Source organism: Aphidius gifuensis, linkage group LG5, assembly GCF_014905175.1.
Source record: "Aphidius gifuensis isolate YNYX2018 linkage group LG5, ASM1490517v1, whole genome shotgun sequence".
In the NCBI taxonomy this organism is placed as follows: Eukaryota; Metazoa; Arthropoda; class Insecta; order Hymenoptera; family Braconidae; genus Aphidius; species Aphidius gifuensis.
Window position 1 is genome coordinate 17,529,910 of NC_057792.1, and position 21,994 is coordinate 17,551,903.

Consider the following 21,994-nt stretch of genomic DNA (forward strand, 5'->3'; position numbering starts at 1 on the left):
TTTATATTTATTCTATCCAGCACAATAATTGGCTATTTGAAAAATATTATTATCATTAAAATTAATTTCTTTGTTCACATTTGGACATTTATTTTTCAATTTAAAAAATGAAAAATTAAATGTTACGTTATAATAATATTTTCTTATCAATTTCATTTATGTATTTATTATTAAATATATAAATATATTTTAATATGTATCTGATTGTACATATAAAAAAAGGCAGAGTACGGCATTGGTGGGTGCTTTTTAAGTACCACCTTGTCGCGAGATAAGCATCACGCAAATATTTAATTATAATAACTATATAAATATTAGCTAAAACCTGCCTGAGCAGTCTTTTCATATTACCTCCTTCATGTTTTCAAGTATATTAATAAAAAATTAAACATCTTATTATTTTTTGATGTTTGTAAAGTTGCTCGTAATAAATATACAGTTAAAAATATTAATAATGAGTATTTTGTTTTAAAAAAAATAAAAAACTATTACACAGACGTTTCGGAATTTAATCGAAGAAGAAACTTGTTAGACTTGGGATGAGCGAGTTGTTCAGTTAGGCTAAAATGTGGCAATCTATATGCCGTACAAAGAAGGGCAACTTCACCTTGACGAAGTTGAAATTCACATCCTGGTGCAAGTGAACGTGATGGTAATTCACCTTCACAAACAAGTGCCCAATGATGTGAGCGTCTTTGTCGTTCTTTTTCATTTGATAAAACTGGATTTGTTGTAAAAAATGGTTCAAGAAAAGCTTTTGGTGCAGCATCTTGTGCAAGACAACGAGCAAGACGTCCAAGAATTGATTCAACAGAGTGTCTTGGTTGTTGTCTAGTAACTCTCAGGTACTTTTGTAATGCACGAGCCATTGATGGAAATACAGCTTGTGCTGCTTCCATTGGATCCATTGGTCCAGGATTTGGAGCAAGTTCAGACTCTGAATGTAATCTTTTAATATGAGCAAATGCTTCCTCAGCAGCTGTAACAAGTCTTGCTCGTCTTTTACGTACACGTCTCTCATAATCATGCTCCTCATAAAATCTTTCATTGTGACTTGAGTCACGTCTTCTAGCTTGAGCAGCTAACATTGCTCTATCACCTGTACCTCTAGCTTGACTTGACGTAACACTTGTATTAATACCACCATCAACATCATAAAATTTAAAACTCGATTGTTTACGTCCTGATTTTGATACTGGTAATCTATCAAGATACGGATTATATATAGGAAATTCAGTGTAATATTTTTCAAGTACCCATACAGCAGCACGTTGTATTGACAAATGTCCAATAGCATATGAACGTGACTCACCGTCTGGTGAACGTACAACTTTAATATAAAATGTTGGCTGTAAATGACGTATTTCAATTAACAAAACAGCAATGTAATGAATAAATAATAATGTATCCACAAATGTACCAGCATAATTAACTAAACTTTTGTACTCTGTTATTTCACCATTTGCTGTTGTTCTTGCACTTTCAGTTACCTACAATTTAAAATACATTATTTAAATAATGCATATTATATTTCATTAAAAAAAGAAATAAGAAAAATTAATTCAATTTATACCTGAACAACATAAAATAGCCAGTATGCACAAATACATAATAAAGTAAGAACAAGTACACCAGCTCTGAACATAAATACTCTTGGCATTGTTGCATTTCTTGGTCTTAAAAAAACAGCCCAGCTGCCAATTGCCAATAATACTAATTTAAATGCAAGACCAAGTAATTGTCCTTTACACTCAGCATTACATGACAATAATTGTAAACGTTGTTGCATTGTTAAGACAGTTGTTGAATCAGGAAAAAATCCAAGTTTTGGTAATACAACCATAATAATTGGACTTAAAAATGCACCAATACCCAAAATCATTGTTATCACTGATCCAACATATCTATTACATGAAAAATTAAATGCTCCATCAGTTTCACTTGGCCAATGACTAACATCTTCAGTTGATTCTGAATGATCTGATGTATTGCCAGTAATTGCTGTTGTATTTTCACCCCAATTATCATCTTGTGGTAATATTTGTACTTCAATGACTTCTTGTCCAACATTTTCAACACTATTTCCTCTAACATTAACAGTTGTTTGAAAAGGTGCCATTTCACTTGTATCTAAATTTGATCTTTCTTTTCTTTGACTTCTGTTGTTTCTATTAATCAACAACAAATATATTTAGGAATATAATCAACATCAACGACAAGATTTGTTTTGTTTAGAAAAAAAAAAAATATAAATAAACAATGTATGTAAATAAATAATGATAATAAATATTCACCTTGAACTTCGATGTGAATGTTGACCTCGATGATGTTGTGATTTATTACTATGTGATCTATGATGTTTTGATGATGTCCTACTGTGGAGGCTGTGGCTGTGCTCGCTAGCCCCCGATTTTATGCTCTCTGTCTCCATACCACAGCATTGGCTATAAACTTCAAATAACTCGATGAAAACATACCCCAGTAATGAAATTTAAATACACACTATAGCTTTCACAACAATTTAATTAAGCTTGCACAATAAACACCAATGTCCTGTCATCTGGACAAATATATCCAAGATTTATCTGACATGATACCTTGATAAATCCTAGATATCTGGATAACATCAACAGCAGTTGCCACCAAGCATTACTTAGAAATAAACTCAACTCACTTTACAACTTTTACTTTTTTTTTTTTTTATTTCCAATTTTTCACTTAAAATTCAATCGGCTGTTTTGATTTAATTAATAATAAAACAAAATGTACAAAATAACATTCACGCCTCAAAGCCATGAGACCCATGTAATTCAAGATAATTAAACAACAAAAATTTTTCTGCTCTTTTCAGCGATAATCAAAATGCTTAATTTCCATTAAATCCTATATTTTTGAATGCGTTCTCGCGAGGGGGCAGTTTCATCGCTACACATTTTTCTTGGAAGAGAAAAAAAAAAAAAATAAAAAAAAAATCATTAAAAATGGTGGAATTTGAGGAAGGCATTTGGTATTTATTGTTGTAGTGGACAAACTGAGTAGCCATTTTTTTTATTTTTCATTTTTTTTTTTTAATTACTATTTATTAGTTATTATTAATTATTTAATAATAACATAAAATTGTAATTGTTGTCGGAAAAATTAAGGCACTATTTGTCTACTTTATTGAAGGTTATTTGTGTACTAAATAAGTCGAGTAATTGATTAGCACGTTGGGGTTTTAGAACGTGCATTTTTTTATCATCGTTGGCGTTGGTACTACGACGACGATAAAACCAGAACAAGAAACCTGTAGAAATTCTACTCCATCACCGATTCACCGCTGCCAATCGTCCAAATATAGACAACACACAAAAATAAATAAAAACAAGTCAGTGCTGGCAACTTTTTTGTTATTTAATATTTTTATTTTTTTATTTATTATAATTTTTTTTTTTTTAATTAATTTAATTGTTGAAATAATGGATAAATTTATCACGTACAATTTTTTATTATTTTGTTATTATTTTAACAATCATGACACCAGGTGATGATTATTATTTTTTTTTTTGAGCTTGAAAGAAAATTTGTTTATTATGTTCAATTAACTGATTGTTATGTTTAAAAAATGATTAAAACAAGTTAATTTTAATTATAGTAATTATTTTTTATATGTAGGTTAAATAATTGTTGATAAAATAATTTTTATTTTTGTATTTATTGATGTAATAATAATATAATTTTTGTTGTTTTTGATCCAGGTGTCAAAATGATGACTGGAAATTTGGATAAAAACACAACAGGTTGTTGTTTAATATGCAGTAATCGTATTGGTAATTCATCTAGAAATAAGATACAAACATTTGATGAAAGTCGTCAAAAAATTGGTGCAAAACCACTGGCAGATACAATAAGTACTGTTCTAGGTGAAGATATTACTGCAGAAAATTGTCATTCTGATTTATTGTGTAAAAAATGTTATAATTTATTTTATGAATTTGAATCATTAGAGCAACGTCTGTCAGAAATAAAACAAGAAATAAGTTCAAACTATAAAATAACAGTTGAAAAATTTAATGATGAATCATTACGAATTGAAGAGGAATGTAATGATCATGATTACATTGATAATAATATGGAATATCAAATAGATGAAGATAGAAAAACAGAATACATTGAAGAAGAACGAATAGATGAAGAAACAATTGGTGAATTTTCACCAGTTAATCAGGATAATAATGAAGATGTCTATGACGAGGTCCATGATGAGGTCCATGACGAGGTCCATGAAGAGGAGGAACACGTTAGAGATGTTGAATATTTAAATGAAGATTATCAAGATAATGACAATGTTGATGATCAAGATTCTGAAATAATTGTTCAGATTATTCAAAATCCAGATGAATCATTAAATAATAGTTGTATTTTACCTGATACTAATCAAACAGTTGGACAAATAAATGTTGTTGAAACAGCAAAATTATTAAAAAATAATCCACCAAAAAAAAGAGAAATTAGAAAAAAAGTAGCACCTCTTGTTGAACATGTACAAGAACCAATTATATCAAAAAATGAAGTAGACTATGATTGTTTATTATGTCCATCTGATAAAGAAAAATTTACAGCAAATGCTAAAGATATTATTATACATATGAGAGATGTACATGAGGCACGTCTATATATTTGTGATGTTTGTGGTATTGATTTTAGAAAAAGAAATGAATTAAATTCACATATGGATGGTCATATTGAGGTTGAAAAAGGTGATTATCAATGTGATGTATGCAATAGAATATTTGAGAGTTTACGTTTATTTAGAATACACAAAAGATCACATAATCCACAAATTAAATCATGGGAATGTAATCAATGTGATAAACGTTTTGGTTCAAAAAATTTATTAACTGAACATATGAATACTCATATTGGTAAACGTCCATATAAATGTGATACTTGTCTTAAAGATTTTGCATCAAAATATACATTTAGAGCTCATTCAAAAACTCATGAAATACGTGCAAGACCATTTGAATGTCATAAATGTAATAAAACATTTTTATCACAACAAAATTTAAATCAACATGAAAAAACTCATCTTGGTGTTAAAGATTTTGTTTGTAAAGAATGTAATAAAGCATTTGGTTCAGCACATAATCTTGAAGTTCATACTATTGTACACACTGGTCATAAACCATATGAATGTAAACGTTGTAATAAAGCATTTGCTCGAAAAGCTGAAATAAGAGATCATGAAAGAACACACACTGGAGAAAGACCATATCAATGTGAAATATGTGGTGCAACATTTAGGTATTTATTTATTTATTTATTTATTTATTTTACCAAAAAAAAATAAATGTTTAATTAATTTTCTTAATTTTTATTCTTTAATTTCAGTCAACGATCAAATCTTCAATCTCATAAACGTGCAACTCATTTTGATGACAAACGTTATACATGTGATGATTGTGGTAAAGGTTTTAAAAGACGTCGTCTCCTTGATTATCATATTAAAGCAGCTCATACTGGTGAAAGACCATATAAATGTGATGTATGTGAAGCAACATTTGTTTATCCTGAACATTGGAAAAAACATCAACGTATTCATACTGGTGAAAAACCATATAAATGTGATTATTGTCATAAAGCATTTAATAGTCGTGATAATAGAAATGCACATCGTTTTATTCATAGTAGTAAAAAACCATATGAATGTTCAATTTGTGGTCATGGATTTATGAGAAAACCACAACTTGAACAACACATGAAAGATGAAAAACATTTTTCTGATAAAATTATTATGAATTCACCACATTTTCCATCAACTAATCAAGAAATAATACTACCTGAAGATGTTGAATATTTTTCTGATGATGAAAATGAAATTAATAATGGTGGACAAATTTATAAACTTGAAGTTTATGAAACAGAAGATGGTTTTATATCAATGTCATCTGAACAAGATACTGTACCACATATTATTGTTGATGAGTCAGAAATATCATTTGCAAATGTTATTGAATCAAAACCACAAATTGATACAACAGCTATTTTTAATTATCAAGCGACTGAAATTACAGAAAATGAAAATGATGAAGATTGTGAAACAATAATTTCTGTTCCAACAACAAATGAATTAAAAAATATACTAGTTGATGGAAAAAATCATTTACGTTTAGTTAAAATTAATGTTCAAGATAATGAAAATAATCAAGGGTTCCTTGGTGAATGAGATAATATATGGCTTTTTTCGTTTTTTGGTTGTTTGTCTGCTGATCAAATTGTAAAAATCGTGATGCTGTTATGGAGACAAAAACTATTCTAATTATAATTAAATAATTAATTTTAAATATTTCCATGTAATTATAAAAATTACAGTATATAAATGTAATGATTTTTTTTTTTTTTAGTTTAAATTAAGCTTGTATTTATGATTAATAATAAACTGACAAATTTTATAATAACATATTTATTATGACTTTTAAAAATGTTTAAATTAATTTTATTTTTTAATTTTTCAACTTTAATTATTACTTGATATTCAACTTGACTATCTGTCGGTAAGTTAAACCTAAATAATCAACAAAAAATTTTTTTATAACATGCAATCTGACAATAAAGTGACGTTATGACTTTCGAAAGTGAACACGTACATAATTGTACATAAGTGTTCAATTAAAACAATATTTACAAATAAAAGGTTATATTTATTTATTAAAAAAAAAATATCCAATAATATTAAAACTTGTATTTCTAAAATAATACTGTCAAAGTTTGTTTGTTGTTTTTGAAATTAATTGTTATTGTTGACAAACTGTGTCATAAATAATTGTTGTATCATAAACTTGTTCAATATTTATATAAAAAATTATAATTTTTAGATAAAAAAACAATAAAGGAAATTGAAAATTAAGCTGAGTTGTGCTATGGTAATTGAGTATTTGAAATTTCATTGAGACAACTAAAGATTCTTCAATATGAGGCGATCACATTCTGGTGAGCGTGGTGAGAGATGATTATCAATTAGTAACTGTCATTGAACATTTATTAAATATCAATAATTAATTATTGCAGGTGGTTATGGATATGAACCAGTTCCAACAACTTCCCATAATCTTCTTGAAGATGAAAATGAACAACTTGAAGATGAACTTCAACATAAAATTCATGCACTTAAAACCCTGAGTATTGATATTGGTGCTGAGGTTAAATATCAAGACAAATTACTCAGAGGAATTGTAATTATTTTATTATTATCATGGGCTTTTTTTTATCATCAAATATTTGATAGTAATTTATCTATGTTAATGTTTATTAATTTTTAGGACGATGATTTTGAAAGAACAAGTGGCTCATTGACATCATCAATTTCAAGAGTTGTCAGGATGGCTAAAGCTAGTCATAACTATTACATTCTCTACCTCTTTTTATTTTCTATATTTGTATTTTTTGTACTCTGGATTATTCTTAAATTCAAGTGACCCTATTCTTGATTTAAATTTAATTCTAAATCAATTATGTTTTATTTAAATAAATCTATCTAATGATTAATAAATTATCCTGATTATCTGATTATAATACAAAATTAACAAGAAATATATTTTTAAAACTTTTATGTGTAAATAAATTATCATTTCTTTTTGTTGTTCAAATTGTTGATATTGTGTTGTTTTTTTTAATTGTTCTACCTGTTACTTTATTGCTTTATTTTTATTTTTGGTTACGTTGGATTTACAAATTTCAAGATCTATTATTCTGTGTTATTCTTTTTTAAAAATAAATGACAAGATCACCACAACAAAAATAATAAATAAAAAACAATGACAACAAAAGTAACAACAGAATTGGAAAAATTGTTTGATTTATCAAGTCAAAATGATGATATATTTACAGTTTGTTTAACTGTTGACACTGGTAATTAATTAATTAACAAAAATAATATTAAAACATGCGAATGAATTATAACCTAATTTTAAATTGTTTATAATTTATTGCAGGTCTAGAATGGCAAGCTGTTGATGAATGTAAATTAAAAATATGTGATAATTTAAGAGCATTTAAAGATCGTGGAAAAATATATTTCAATGTTGCTTTTGAAGATTTTCCAAAAGTAATTATTCATAATTTAAAATATTTATCCAAAAAATAAACTATTTTACTATATTATTTTAAATTTTCTAGATATTAAAATTAAGATCAATTGATAATGTTCATATTGTTGGTGATGTTCGTTATCTTGAATTTGATCCAGAAAATGCTGAGTTAAATTTACAACGAGTAATTGATTCATCACATAATTATAAACAATTAAAAAAATGTTTAAATGCTTGGAAAAGTATAACAAAGTATCCTGGTAAATTATATCCAACTCATCAAGAATATGAGTCTGCTGTTAGTCAATACAATGTTAAAAAAGAAGAAAATAAAAATTTAATTGTTGAAGAAAAACGTGGATCCAGAAAACGAGGATGTGATCCATCACTAGCAAAAGAGGATAGTATTTTGTCATATCGAGTGACATGTGAACGAAATGGAAAGCATACATTTGATTCCAGTAAAATAGCAACAATAATTGGTGGTGAATTACAAGATCAATATCATTGGATTGTTGATCTCACCTCGTACCAATTAGAAATTCTTAGCCGAGTAAATAATTGTAATAATCATTGTATAATTCATTTAAAACTATTTTCATTTATAATGCTTAAATAACATTTTCTATTTTTAAGCTGAAATGATATTGCTACTTCGTGTAACAAATGAATCCCTGCATCGAAGAAACATAACTTATTTTGGACCAACGACACTCAGAGCAACTGTAGCTTATAATTTAATAAGTCTTGCTGAACCAAAACCTGGAGAAATTATCATTGATCCAATGTGTGGAGGTGGATCAATTCCAATTGAGGTAAAAATCATTTTAAATTATAAAATTTAAATTTAACAATAATATTGTATTGTTTTTTAGGCTGCAATAGAATTTCCAGAATGTTATATTTTAGCTGGTGATAATCATGACAAAGCCATTGAAAGATCAAGGCTTAATTTTGATGCTTTGAATAAATCATTTAAATCAAATTTGATACAGTGGAATGTTGCATATTTACCATTTAAAGATTCATCAATTGACGTATTTGTTACTGACATGCCATTTGGAAAAAGATCAGGATTAAAATCAGATAATAGAATTTTTTATAAAAAATATCTTATTGAGCTTGCAAGAGTTGTCAAGCTTAAACATGGTAGACTTGTCTTGTTGACATATGATCGACGAAGTATCACAATTGTAAGTTAATTATTATCAAACAAAAAAAAATCAATCAAATTAATGTTTAATTTTTTTTCAATGATTTTTAGGCTCTACAAGCAACTCAAGATTTATTTAAACAAAAAAAAACACTTGGCGTTAATATGGGAGGTTTGCCAGCAGCCTGTTACGTTCTCAAAAGAACCAACTTAACATTCGAACAATTCCAAACAACAATAAACAATAAAACCACAAAAAATAAAACAAACTCATCATCTGGAGACTGATAAAATAATTTATCATTTATTTGAAATATTAATTAAAAAATAATAATAATAATAAAGTTTTAATAATAATATTATTACAAGAAAAATTTTCTTCTGCTTGTTTCCATTGAATGACGTTTACCTTGAATAATCCACTCATAATCACCGTATTTACTATCAAATGTTCCATGTTGAAGTGATTTTAATTTAAGTGTAAATCTTGGTCCTAATTCTCGCAATTTTGCTTTACCAGCTTTTAAATTAAATTCATATCTAAAAAAAACCAATAACAATACTGATAAATAAATAGATCTTGAAACAGGGAGTGCCAATTTGTTGTTTGAATAAAAAAAAATATATACCTGTGATGCCTGAAGAAAATATAATCACGTTGATTGTGAAATGTAACAGCACGTCGACCCTTAAATTCTGGCTGATAATGAAACAAAGCACCAAGCATACGTCCAACTGTATGACCCAAACGTGTTGTAAAATTATTTAATATAACTTCTGGTCTATGATCAGTAAATTCTTTATGACTTCTTCTTAATTCTGGTGTTATTTTAACATTGCTCATTTTAAATTGTGCTGTTGGTCCATCTGGCAAGTGAACAACTAACAAACCATCTGAGAAAAAAATTTTAAAAACAATTAATACAATGAAAATTAATTAGAAATTGTTGTATTTGTTGAAACAACAAACAAAAAAATAGACATACTTGGTTGACAACGATCTTCATTGATAACAATAATATCAGTAAAACCTCTGGCAGTTGCTGATTTAACCATTTTTTTAACTCCAGAACGATTTCTATATAATGACAATGAATTTGGTACTATTCTTGTTAATTCTACACCAAAAATTCTTGTTTTTCTTGATGGATTATCAGCATATGTAATAAGTACTTTTGGCTCATAATCTTTTTTATAATAAGAAGCAAATTCATCATTATCTATTTCAGCTTTAATTTCAGCATTAGCCTCATCATCAATATCACCCTGTATCATTGTTTCATCTTTTTCACGAAGACTTTCAATGGTATGTGGTATACCTTTTGGTTTACCTTCTTGTTCTCTTATTTTTTTAGCTTCTTTTTTAGCTTTTTTTTTCTCCTTCATCATCTGCTGGGCTTTTGCTTGTCGTACAACTTTGCATTTTATATGTTTAAAAGTTGATTCACTTGGAAAACTTACTTTTTCTTCAACATTTTCTTCATCTTCAATTTTTATTTCTGGCTCTTCATCCTTTGAACGACTGAAAGGATTAGTCAATAAAACTTTTTTCTTTCCCATTTTTATTTATTTTTTGTCTTTTATTATTATTATAATAAACTTAAATTAATTTCTCTAATTTTTAGCACCACACGTGTTTATCTGTTTTATTATTTAATGATTATGACTTGGTGAATGGTGTCTTGCAGTCTTGGTTATGTGTCAGGTCACGTGGGACTATACCAAGGTGGATTTCCATAATTTTCAATAAAACAAAATGGCCGCTTATTGTCGCAACCCATGAAAACAAGTTCCATTGTTTAAAAAATAATAATAATAAAAAATAGTCTGCACTGCAATAACAAACAAATTTCTTGTTGATAAAAAAATATAAATTAAAAATTGTAAAATAAATAATTAATATTATGTTTATATGTGAATAAGTGAAATAAAAATGTCGTCAAAGTTAATAAGTAAAAATAAAAAAGATTCCAGTAAACATTTAACAACATATTTAAATAGAATAAATGATGATGAGATAAAAGCCGAATTGGAGGCTATGACAGGTAGAGCATATAATCTTCATGGTATAAATCAATCTGATGATTCTGAATTATTTAAAATGCCTCTTACAAGAATTAAAAAATCATCAGATAATAAAAAAAGAAAATCAACAAGATCATTGCTATCAACAGCATTATTACCATTGTCATCATCATCATCATCTTCATCTTCATCATCAACATCATCAACAACAACATTAAATTCGTTATCACAAACACCACAACAATCAACAACAAGTCAAGAAAGTCATATTCCATTTTCTTCATCAAATGCATCAGTTAAAGATTTACAAAAAATTATACGTCGTGCTGGTATATCTAGTGAGGATAAATATAAAATACTTGATGCACGTGATAAATTAATGAGATATAAAAAAGTTAAAACTCATACACTTGATTCAAAAGTAACAAGAGGTACTTGTCCAGATATGTGTCCAGAAAAAGAACGTTTAATGAGAGAATTTCAAAGACAAGTATCACAATATGAATTTATTGATAATGCATCATCTGGTGAACATAAAATATGTCATAAAAAAGCTGTTAAACAATATTCAAGATCATCTGCTGATCAAGAAGAACCAATGCCACAAGATCTTAGACCAGTTAGATCATTAAAAATGACAATGAGCTATTTGTTACATGAAATAACTGATTTATGTGAATTAGATGGTACAAATTTAGCTGATTGGTATCATTTTTTGTGGGATCGTACAAGAGGAATTAGAAAAGATATAACACAACAAGAACTTTGTGATTTAGATACTGTTGAATTACTTGAACAATGTGCTAGATTTCATATATTATGCTCAGAAAGATTATGTGCTGAAGAAGCATCTGTATTTGATAAAAAAATTAATACAGAAAATTTAACAAAATGTCTACAAACACTCAAGTATATGTATCATGATCTACGAATAAATGGTACTGATTGTAAAAATGAATCAGAATTTAGAGCTTATATTATATTATTAAATTTAAATAATGCAAATTTCATGTGGGATTTACAAAGATTACCATCAAATATACAAAAATCAAAAGAAGTAAAATTTTCAATAAAAGTATACTCATCAATACAATCAAATAATTATGCAAAATTTTTTAAATTAGTTAAAGAAACAACATATTTAAATGCTTGTATATTATTAAGATATTTTTTTCAAGTACGTGTTGCAGCACTTTCAGTTATGTTAAAAGCTTATTCACAAAAAAATTCTAAAAAATATCCATTATATGAATTTATTGATATTCTTGGATTTGAAGGACCAGATGAGGCAATATATTTTTGTAAAAAATCAAGTTTAACAATAACAGATGATGAATTTGATATTAATCTTGATCGTGAAAGTGCATCATTACCACCACCATTAATTGAACAAGGACGTGCTAAAGAACTTGTTGAAAAAAAAAGATTAAATATGGGCTGGTCAATTGGTCAAACAATAGCTGGTGGAAAAATGCCTGAACGTAATTATTTTAATCACAAACCACATAATAGTTTTGATGATCTTGGTTATTTAAAACGAGAATCTATCAATGCTAGTGATCAAAATGGATCAATATTGGGTGAAGAATTGATTGATGAAGAAGAAGAAGAAGAAGAAGAAGATGAAGATGAAGATGAAGAAATTGAAGAGGAAGAAGAGGAAGAAGATGATGGTGTTGAAGAAGAAGAAGAAGAAGAAGCAACAGAAATTATGGGAGAAGAAGAAGAAGAAGAAGAATTAATGGGAGATGAACAAGATGATGGAGAAATATTTGAAGAAGATGTAGAAGAAGAAGAGGAACAAGAAGAAGAGGAAGAGGAAGAAGAAAATAATTATGGATATGATGATGATGATGAAGACATGGATGTACCACCAAGTCCAATAAATACAAGACCTCCATTATTTACGAAAAAAAATAAACAAAGTGTTTCATCTACAACATCAATATTTTCATCTTCAGCTTCATCATTTTCTTTTGCAAATCCATCAGCTAATAATTCATCAAACTTTGAACAATCACAGCAACCATTTGCAACAAAACAATCTGATGTATTTTCATTTAGTAATGCAAATACAAAACAAAATATATTTTCAAAACCAAGTGAACCACAAGGTTTTCTACCACCACCAGCAGCAGCAACAGCTAATAATACATCAATATTTAGTAATTCATCGCAATTTGTTTCCTCAAATCAATCAAATCAAAATATATTTTCTTCAACATCAACATCAGCTGCACCTTTCAGTCAAAAGTCATCAATATTTTCTGATTTTTCTGTACCTTCTACAGCTAAACCAAGTCCAGTTATACCAGTGCCAGTTGAAACAAAAATAACATCTCCAAAAATTAAAATTGAAAATAAAATTCCAGATAATAGTACAAATAAAATTCAAGAAGATGAAAATAATAAACTTATTGAAAAAATAGAAATAGATTCATCTAAAATTGCTAATGAAATGGAGACTGATGTTGTTCATGAAATTTGTTCAACAGTTTTAAATAAAGAACTAGAAAAAATAAAACTTCGTGACAATACAAGTAATAAAATTTTAAATGACGTTATTGATGAATATATATTGGATAATTGTAAAATAATACTCGACAAAGAAATTGAGCTACAAACAAATTTACATAATGTTGAAAAAAAAATTAAAAATCGTGTTATGATGAAGTATTTCAAGCTTTGGTGTCAATTTGTAATGAAGAAAAAAAGTCAAAGAAAAGCACTTGACAATACACCAGTTTGGTTACCAAAAAAAAGTCTTCAAGAATATGCATCATCATTATATCGTAAAGATCAAGATCTTGTTATTCAAAGTATGCGAAGAAAAAGTTTAAAAACACAAAATAATAATGATATACAAATGAAATATTTAGAGCCAATTGAGACTAAAATATATACTGGATTAAAAGAAAATTTAAAAACACTTGACATTGAATTATCACCATTGATATTTTGGAAAATGTTAATATCATGGCCACAAATGGATAATCGTGCTCTTCTTATGCGTCATAAAAAAATCATGAGTCAGTATTTTTGTCCATCAAATTATTCCATCAGTCCAATAATAAAAAGTTACAAACCAAATCCACATGAGACACTTAATATTTGTATAAAACAAGGTGAAGGTTTAATTGATGATAATCATCTTACTGGTGTTGATGCATTATTTTTCATTGCAACAACTGATGAAGATCCAAAATTAATTGTCAAAAGATTAACAAGAATTGTTGTATCAAGAAAAAAATTAATGCCAGTACCACTTGTATTAATAATATTTGGTCAAACAAGTATAAAAGATACTGAAATAAAAAATCAACTTGATTATTTATTTCAATCTGGATATATATTAGAATATACTGTTCATCATCAGCCAACAATTGATGAAGATACAGTATTAAAATTAACACAAACATCATTACTCTGGTTGACACTTAATAAATCACCACCAGTTCCACTTGAAATGGATAATCTTAAAGAAATTATAACAACATGTTTGACTGATGAATTATGGCTGAGAATATCTGGACATGGTTCATTTAATTTATATCTAGAAAATGCACTTGAAGATGCAAAATTTGTCATTGATCTTCATAATGAAGCTGTTGAACATCTTTTAGATATTATTATGGATCCAGAAAGTTTATTGTATACTGATTTTCCACCAGAATTTAAAATGTTTTTGGCAAAAGATTATGAATTACCTTGTAGCTATGAATATTTTGATGATGAATGGAAACAAGAAGAAAATAGAATTAAAATTGAAGATATCATCAGTAATTTTACTTTACCACAATGGCCGTAAGTTTTATATTTGTCATTTAAATTTTATTAACACTTAAATATTTTGTTTAACTTTTAATTAATTTTTTTTTTATATACAGATTCAAATGGCCAATTGATGATACAATGGAACTTCAAAAAGCTATTATTAAATACTGTCAAATATCACTTACCGAGGCTAATTACAATACAATTGCTTGTAATATTTTAAGCAATATATTTTTCATGTCTGATGGTGAAGCTCAACCAAAATTTATTCATATTATATTAGAAATTTTAAAAGCAAAAATTAATTTAATTGACACAGAGTATCGTATTGTTTATAATAAAAATCATATTAAACATTTTCGAACATTACCATGGTGGTTTAAATCAAGAACTCTTGATAATTTTAAAATACAATACGACGAAAATATTGAAAATAAACCAGTTGTTAAAAAAAGACGTATTAATTTAGAAGAAGAAAATAAAAATATATCTTTAATCATTGATGAATATGACAGTATTTGGCAAAGCATGGATGAATCAATTGATGATTTTAAATCTAAATACATCAAAAATAATCAACAAAATATACAAATTGCTACTGAAAAATTAGATAAAAAAATGGCTCAACAACAACTAGCAAATCGTAAATTTCAAGAAAAGCTAGAATGTGCCTTACGTGATACTTAAATATTATTATTTATTTATTTTTATTTTGTATCAATAAATTTTTTTTATTTATTTTCATAAATAAATATTAAATAAAATTAATAAAATATTTTTTTGTGTATTAAATGATAAATTACAATTTTTACATTTGTGTAAATTATTTTTAAAAAATTGTATTTTATATGTAAATTTCTATAATAAAAACAAATTCATCAACAAAATATATATAGGAAAATTATTTATTTATGACTATGAGTATGTATAATAGATCAATGAGTAATGATTTATTTTGTATCATTGAGTGATTCATTAAATGAATTTTATTACTCGAATAATTCAAAAGCTATTTATTATTTTTTTCAGGGGTCATAAACAATTTGTGTTGATTTTATTTAATATAAATTATCAGTATATCAATGCATAATAATATTATTATAATTGTTATAAAATTTAAACGTAATTTGTTATTTAATTAATTAATTTATCAGTTGCGCAAACGTTATTTGCGCAAGTCGATCGTCTCTTTATCATAATTGTCATATATTTTTTTTTTATTTATTTGGGTCCAGGTGTGTTGTTGTTTTTGTTGTTAAATATACATATGTTGTTGAACCAGTGATCATTATTAAATACCTAAACACTCGATTAATTAAAAACTAATGTGTCACGGTCAGCTGGCATCTCGAGACAAGAAAAAAATAACAACATCGTTAATTTTTTTGTAAACGTACTTTCGCTTTTGCTCTTTTTTTTCATCACTATTGAAATTCTTGGCAGTTGTACTTGGTGTGTGTCGCATTAGTTGGGATCTAAATCTAAACACATGTGGTTGTCCTCATGATTTACAATAAAAACATACAAATTTGTGCTCTAATTAACAAATTATAATTTTATATTAAAAAATAGAATTAGAATAAATAATAATTATGGTAGAGCCAATTTTTGATTATCAATTTAGGTTGATATTAATTGGTGACAGTACAGTTGGAAAAAGTTCATTACTTAAATATTTTACTGATGGTAAATTTGCAGAGGTTAGTAGTTTATTTTATTATAATTAAATAGATATTAATATCATTAATAATTAAATGTAAAAAATTTATTTATTTTTCATTAAAATTTTTCATATAATGATGCAATATCAAGTTTATTTTGGATCTTAAATTTCATGAAAATCTAGCTAGATGACGTAATTTTTGATGAAATAAATTTTTCAAAATCATTATGTTTATTAAATTAATAAAAAATTAAAAATCCAAAGGTTATGTTTCATTGTGAATATGCGTTGTAGAAAATGATATTATGATTGTGAAAAATAAACAAACAATCATTTCACATACTGGCACACTTGTTGTGTTTTTTATTATTATTTTTTTTCCTTGTTTGAAGCTTATCAGTAAATACTCAATACACATAGACTCAACTCAATGTTGATTAACTATAATTTTTAAATATAAATATTGCAGTTATTTAATTAATAATAATATTATATTTTTTAGCTATCAGATCCAACAGTTGGTGTTGATTTTTTTGCTCGATTAATTGACGTTGATGATGGAACAAGAATTAAATTACAACTTTGGGATACAGCTGGACAAGAAAGATTTAGGTATGTCATGAATTTTTAAGTTAAATTTTTGTTTTTCTTATAAATGTGAGTAAAAATAACTCAACAAAGTATTTTTAGTAAAAATAGATCAAGGTTTTAATTGTCGTATTTTATTTGACCAGATCAATTACAAAATCATACTATAGAAATTCAGTTGGAGCACTGTTAGTTTATGATGTATGTAATAGAGCTAGTTTTGAACATATTCCCCAGTGGATGATGGAAGCTCGAAGGCACATTGAGCCACATCGTCCAGTATTTGCTCTTGTTGGTTGTAAACTTGATTTGGTAACAAATGGTGCTAGAAGAGAAGTATCAAGAGAAGAAGCAAGAACATTTGCTGATCAAAATGGTGTTCATCATATTGAAACAAGTGCAAAAACAGGTGTTAATGTTACTGAAGCATTTCGTGCTGTTACACAAGAAGTTTATAACAGAATTAAAACTGGTGAATACAAGGTAGAAGATGGATGGGATGGTATCAAGACTGGATTTGCACGACCGGGTGGTTTAGATTTTAATTTAGTTGAAGCTGAACCAGCTAAATCATCATGTTGTTGAGTGATTTATATAATTAAATTTAAGATAAATTACAGTCAAATAGTTTATTTTATTTTATTTTTTTTTTAATTTAAATTATATTCATGACTGTTTTAAATTTTTTATATGTTTAACATTATGATTTGATATTTCGTTGCAGTTATACAGATTTAAAAAAAAAATAACAAATAAAATAGCTCATTCTAAAAATAAGAAGACAATTATTATGTTGACTTAATTTTGTATATAGTTTGTAAATTAACTCATCAATGCATTATCCAAAAGAAAAAAAAAATAAATAATATAGATATCAATAGGATATTTTTAAATTCAAAAAATAGATTTACTTTTTTGTTTTTTATTTCCAAAAAAAAAGATTTAATAGTTGACAAATAGATACTGGGAAAAAAATATTATTCTAGATATTATTTAAATATGTAATTGTCTTTGACAAGAAATAATTTGTTAATAATTTTATGGTCAATTTATAAAATAATTACATTATTGTCTCTGCTTAAATAATCTTGATGAATATTAAATTAAAAAGCAGAATTTATCCGCTCCAAAACCAAACGTAAATTTAAAAAAAGAAAAAAAAAATAATATACTTTATACGAGATGTATTCATTAGCGCTGATAAAAATTAATTAGATTACAATTAATAGATATTTAATAATATATAACTTTAAAAAAGTGATTTTTTTATAACACCAGAAATCAAAATAAAAATAAATAACATTTATATAAATTTATGAAATGTATCGTTATGTATAATTAACATGTCAACTAAAACAATAAACATGTAAAGATCATTGATATATTTTTTTCAAAGATAAAATGATACAAAAAACAAATATTAAAATTAAGTAATTATTATTCACTTAGGACTGATGACTCAAAGTGAGGAAGGAAATAATTTTTATGGTGAGATTTTACACAGATTTTTCATCTATTTTTCCAATTTATTTAACAACAAATACTTGATAATTAATTAATAGAAAAATTTTTTGTTTTTCAACAGGGTCTAATATACTTTTATCAACATAGTTTTTTGTTTTTTTTTTAAATATATTATCTTTTTATTAATTATAATCTATTGACAAACATTCGTACACAAAATTACAATGAACAACTCATTTCGTACTGACTAGAAGAATTTTATTATCAATTATTATTATATTATTGTTATTTATTTATTTATTTATTATTAAATAAACTTTTTATCCTCTCAACTTGTTGGGCATATTTTTTTTTTGTCAAATATAAATTAAAGATAATACTTGCTTTGATTAAAGCCCCATAAAATCATTATTTTTTTTAATATTTTTTTTTTTTTATAATCCTCACTAATTTTTGTATTTACAAAATAAATAAATACAATTAATAAACTATTTACAAATCAAAAAAACAATCAACAATAAATTTAATATGAAATAAAAATAAATAAAAAAGCTAAATATTTGAAATTTTTTTTAAAAATTAAATTTGAACTTTTAACATTTTGTTTGTTTTTTATAAATTTTATAAAGATGTTATTATTTTTAATATAGAAATGTGCATTTAATAATGTTTTTATGTGCAAAAACTTTAATAATTTTTTAATATATTTTTGCATCAATAATTTATTAATTAACAGTTATCATAAACTATACGTTTTATTTCATCATGATAACGTATTTTTATGCATTTTAAACTTCATAATAAAGCAAAAAAAAATAAATAAAATAGACTATTAAATTTATTATTAATATAAAAAAAAATATTTTAAAATTTACCAATTATTTTCTCGTTGATAATTTTCATTATTCAAGAGATTGACATCCAAAAAGTACATACTCTTCGCGAGAAAGCCAAAATGGATTTCCTTCGACATACTCTGGTGGTGTTTTATCTAAAATTAATTATATTTATATATTTTTTTTTACTATAATAATAATAAATTTAATTTACCTGGATTAACAGCAAGTGGTACATAAGTGGATCCCATTGCAACATTCCAACTGTGAGTACCAGGACAACTTTGTACTTCAATAATTGCCTGATGATCAGGTAATAATTGTTTTAAATCTTTTCTCAGTCTAAGTGCAAAACCTGATAAATCAGTATTACCACCAGTAAGAAGAATATTTGATAAACAATCATGCATTAAATCAGCATCAAGACCAGTTGTTACTTCTTTAATAATTTGTGGTAAATTTAATGAAACATACATCATTTCAGGTGCAATATAAAGCTCAGGACCCAGTGATACTTTCTAAAATTATATAAAATTTTCCAATAAATTATAACAATAAAAAAAAAGATAAAATAGATCTATAATGATAATAATAATAACCCAAAATTGTTTATAATCAGCATAACTATCAACCCTGAGATTAATATGTTCACGTTTAGTTGGTCCTTTTTTAATTTCTTCATTTTCAATATTATAACTAAGTCGACATCTTTCTTTAACAGCAATTGTATCTAAATGTGATATTGGTATTTGATGATATTCTTTTGGTTGCCAATGCATAGCTTGTTTAAGATGATAAGCAACATGCCAACCACCAACTGGTAATAATCTCCATCTTTGTGGCATAACTCTTCCATTAATAACAACAGCAACAGTTGTACTTAATGCACCACTATCAATAACAACACAAGTTTCAACATCAAGCATTGCACATGCTGCCAATGGTTTTGGAACAAGACAAACTCTTGCAACTTTAACTTCTTGAAATAAATAATGTAATAATTGTTTACGTAATAATGGATGCATTGCTAATGGTTCACAAAAAATTAATACAGCATTTGGTTTTCTTAGGGTTGGAGTAAGTTCCATTTGATGAAATAAATGATCAACAAATGTTTTTAATACTGAAAATGATGCATCATCAAGTAATGCCTCGGCTGGACTAACAACATCAACATTTGGTATACCAAGTACTTCAACAGTATCTGTACAATAGCCATTAATAAGTCGTTGATAAAGAGGATTTGATTTTGTATAACATAATGCTTCAAGTGGATGTACAGTTAAACGTTTTTTTTCTCTATATAATTTAACTGAATTACAAAAAACACAAAATGGACCACTTGGTCTTGGTAATTTATTTGTTGTTAATTCAGATAATTTTAATGATTTTAATTTTTTAGCAATTGATTTATAATCTGTTTTTGTACGATTTAATATTGTACTATTACTGCCACAACTACCACCAACACCACCACCACTGCTACTACTACTGCTACTTTGTTTTTTATCATTTTTATTAATTTTTATTTGAGATTGTGATAAATTGGTATTATTATTTTGTATTGGATGTAATTTTGTATCACATTTTGGTATACCAAATAATGAAAAATGACGTTTTAAACCAAAATGTGGTGTTATAACCCAGGTGAATTTATTACCAATTTCAATAACAACTTTTGAACTTGAACCTTCAACACAATTACGATGACATGTGTAACCACTGCAATGACAACATTTTGGAAATGGTGGATTTTCACCAAGTGTTATTACCATATACAAACGATAACACATTGCTTTAAAACTTACACTTAATAATTGTAAACATTTTATATCTGGAAATTTAAATTGTACTTTTGATATCAATTGTAACCATTTCATTTTCCTGTTGAACAAATAATTTTATTATTAACATAATTTTTTAATCATTAAATAAAATTATTATTGTAAATATTCGGTTGACAGTTTGACAGTTCATATGACTCACCAGAGATAATCAGTGTCTGATGTTTTTCTTAAATATTTGCAAGTACTGCCGAAAGCAATGATGTCCGGTACGTCGCAATAAAGTAATATTTTGATCCATATTTCTTCAGGAAATACTGGTGGATCCATATTTACAATAATATTTATACTTAAAAATATATTATAATTCAATTTAATTTAACTTTTAATAGACTAAATTTTTAATAAACATAAATAATTAAAAAAAAAAAAAGGTTTACGTAGATATTCATAATAACACTTGCGTATTATTACGTATACGTATATGATTTTGTACTTAAATAAACATGTGTTGACCGAGTGAGAGGTGTACACCAGTGTACACGCCTTTTGGACCTTGCAGTAGCGACACCAACGTTGATCAACTCCAACATTTCATAATTTTTTTATATCATTATCATATATACATGTAGGAATTT

At 26.2% G+C, this 21,994-nt stretch overlaps 8 protein-coding genes across 11 annotated transcripts; 5 read left to right on the top strand and 3 right to left on the bottom strand.

The window, feature by feature from the left end:
• Positions 1-474: 474 nt before the first annotated feature.
• On the bottom strand, positions 475-2,785 carry LOC122858101 (vang-like protein 1). The gene is made up of 3 exons (XM_044160790.1): positions 2,295-2,785; positions 1,574-2,168; positions 475-1,490 (listed from the first exon to the last, which is right to left on the bottom strand). Exons 1-3 carry the CDS (start codon positions 2,429-2,431, stop codon positions 489-491), a joined length of 1,734 nt encoding a protein of 577 aa, XP_044016725.1. The 5' UTR covers positions 2,432-2,785; the 3' UTR covers positions 475-488.
• A 691-nt stretch (positions 2,786-3,476) lies between these two features.
• Positions 3,477-6,444, top strand: LOC122858073 (zinc finger protein 180-like). Its single transcript, XM_044160746.1, has 3 exons — positions 3,477-3,523; positions 3,738-5,286; positions 5,374-6,444. The coding sequence occupies exons 1-3, from the start codon at positions 3,514-3,516 to the stop codon at positions 6,206-6,208; spliced, it is 2,394 nt and encodes a 797-aa protein (XP_044016681.1). The 5' UTR covers positions 3,477-3,513; the 3' UTR covers positions 6,209-6,444.
• A 140-nt stretch (positions 6,445-6,584) lies between these two features.
• On the top strand, positions 6,585-7,628 carry LOC122858194 (BET1 homolog). Of its 4 annotated transcripts, XM_044160928.1 has the most exons (4): positions 6,585-6,676; positions 6,858-6,981; positions 7,051-7,214; positions 7,302-7,548. In XM_044160928.1, exons 2-4 carry the CDS (start codon positions 6,954-6,956, stop codon positions 7,455-7,457), a joined length of 348 nt encoding a protein of 115 aa, XP_044016863.1. In that variant the 5' UTR covers positions 6,585-6,676; positions 6,858-6,953; the 3' UTR covers positions 7,458-7,548. The 4 variants fall into 4 exon arrangements, with proteins under 4 accessions (XP_044016863.1, XP_044016866.1, XP_044016862.1 ...); XM_044160931.1 differs by lacking the exon at positions 6,585-6,676 and having other exon boundaries at positions 6,790-6,972; positions 7,302-7,628; XM_044160927.1 differs by lacking the exon at positions 6,585-6,676 and having other exon boundaries at positions 6,790-6,981.
• Positions 7,629-7,656: 28 nt separating this feature from the next.
• On the top strand, positions 7,657-9,510 carry LOC122856516 (THUMP domain-containing protein 3-like). Its single transcript, XM_044158192.1, has 6 exons — positions 7,657-7,890; positions 7,974-8,086; positions 8,158-8,632; positions 8,706-8,884; positions 8,945-9,262; positions 9,334-9,510. The coding sequence occupies exons 1-6, from the start codon at positions 7,797-7,799 to the stop codon at positions 9,508-9,510; spliced, it is 1,356 nt and encodes a 451-aa protein (XP_044014127.1). The 5' UTR covers positions 7,657-7,796.
• A 5-nt stretch (positions 9,511-9,515) lies between these two features.
• LOC122858146 (probable ribosome production factor 1) lies at positions 9,516-10,921 on the bottom strand. Its single transcript, XM_044160861.1, has 3 exons — positions 10,209-10,921; positions 9,852-10,116; positions 9,516-9,762 (listed from the first exon to the last, which is right to left on the bottom strand). Exons 1-3 carry the CDS (start codon positions 10,780-10,782, stop codon positions 9,585-9,587), a joined length of 1,017 nt encoding a protein of 338 aa, XP_044016796.1. The 5' UTR covers positions 10,783-10,921; the 3' UTR covers positions 9,516-9,584.
• A 183-nt stretch (positions 10,922-11,104) lies between these two features.
• LOC122858046 lies at positions 11,105-15,708 on the top strand. The gene is made up of 2 exons (XM_044160688.1): positions 11,105-15,051; positions 15,135-15,708. The coding sequence occupies exons 1-2, from the start codon at positions 11,156-11,158 to the stop codon at positions 15,706-15,708; spliced, it is 4,470 nt and encodes a 1,489-aa protein (XP_044016623.1). The 5' UTR covers positions 11,105-11,155.
• Positions 15,709-16,192: 484 nt separating this feature from the next.
• On the top strand, positions 16,193-18,643 carry LOC122858167 (ras-related protein Rab-39B). The gene is made up of 3 exons (XM_044160893.1): positions 16,193-16,721; positions 17,187-17,296; positions 17,419-18,643. Exons 1-3 carry the CDS (start codon positions 16,614-16,616, stop codon positions 17,855-17,857), a joined length of 657 nt encoding a protein of 218 aa, XP_044016828.1. The 5' UTR covers positions 16,193-16,613; the 3' UTR covers positions 17,858-18,643.
• A 92-nt stretch (positions 18,644-18,735) lies between these two features.
• On the bottom strand, positions 18,736-21,916 carry LOC122858096. Its single transcript, XM_044160784.1, has 4 exons — positions 21,559-21,916; positions 20,172-21,456; positions 19,787-20,090; positions 18,736-19,727 (listed from the first exon to the last, which is right to left on the bottom strand). Exons 1-4 carry the CDS (start codon positions 21,684-21,686, stop codon positions 19,639-19,641), a joined length of 1,806 nt encoding a protein of 601 aa, XP_044016719.1. The 5' UTR covers positions 21,687-21,916; the 3' UTR covers positions 18,736-19,638.
• Between the last annotated feature and the right edge of the window lie 78 nt (positions 21,917-21,994).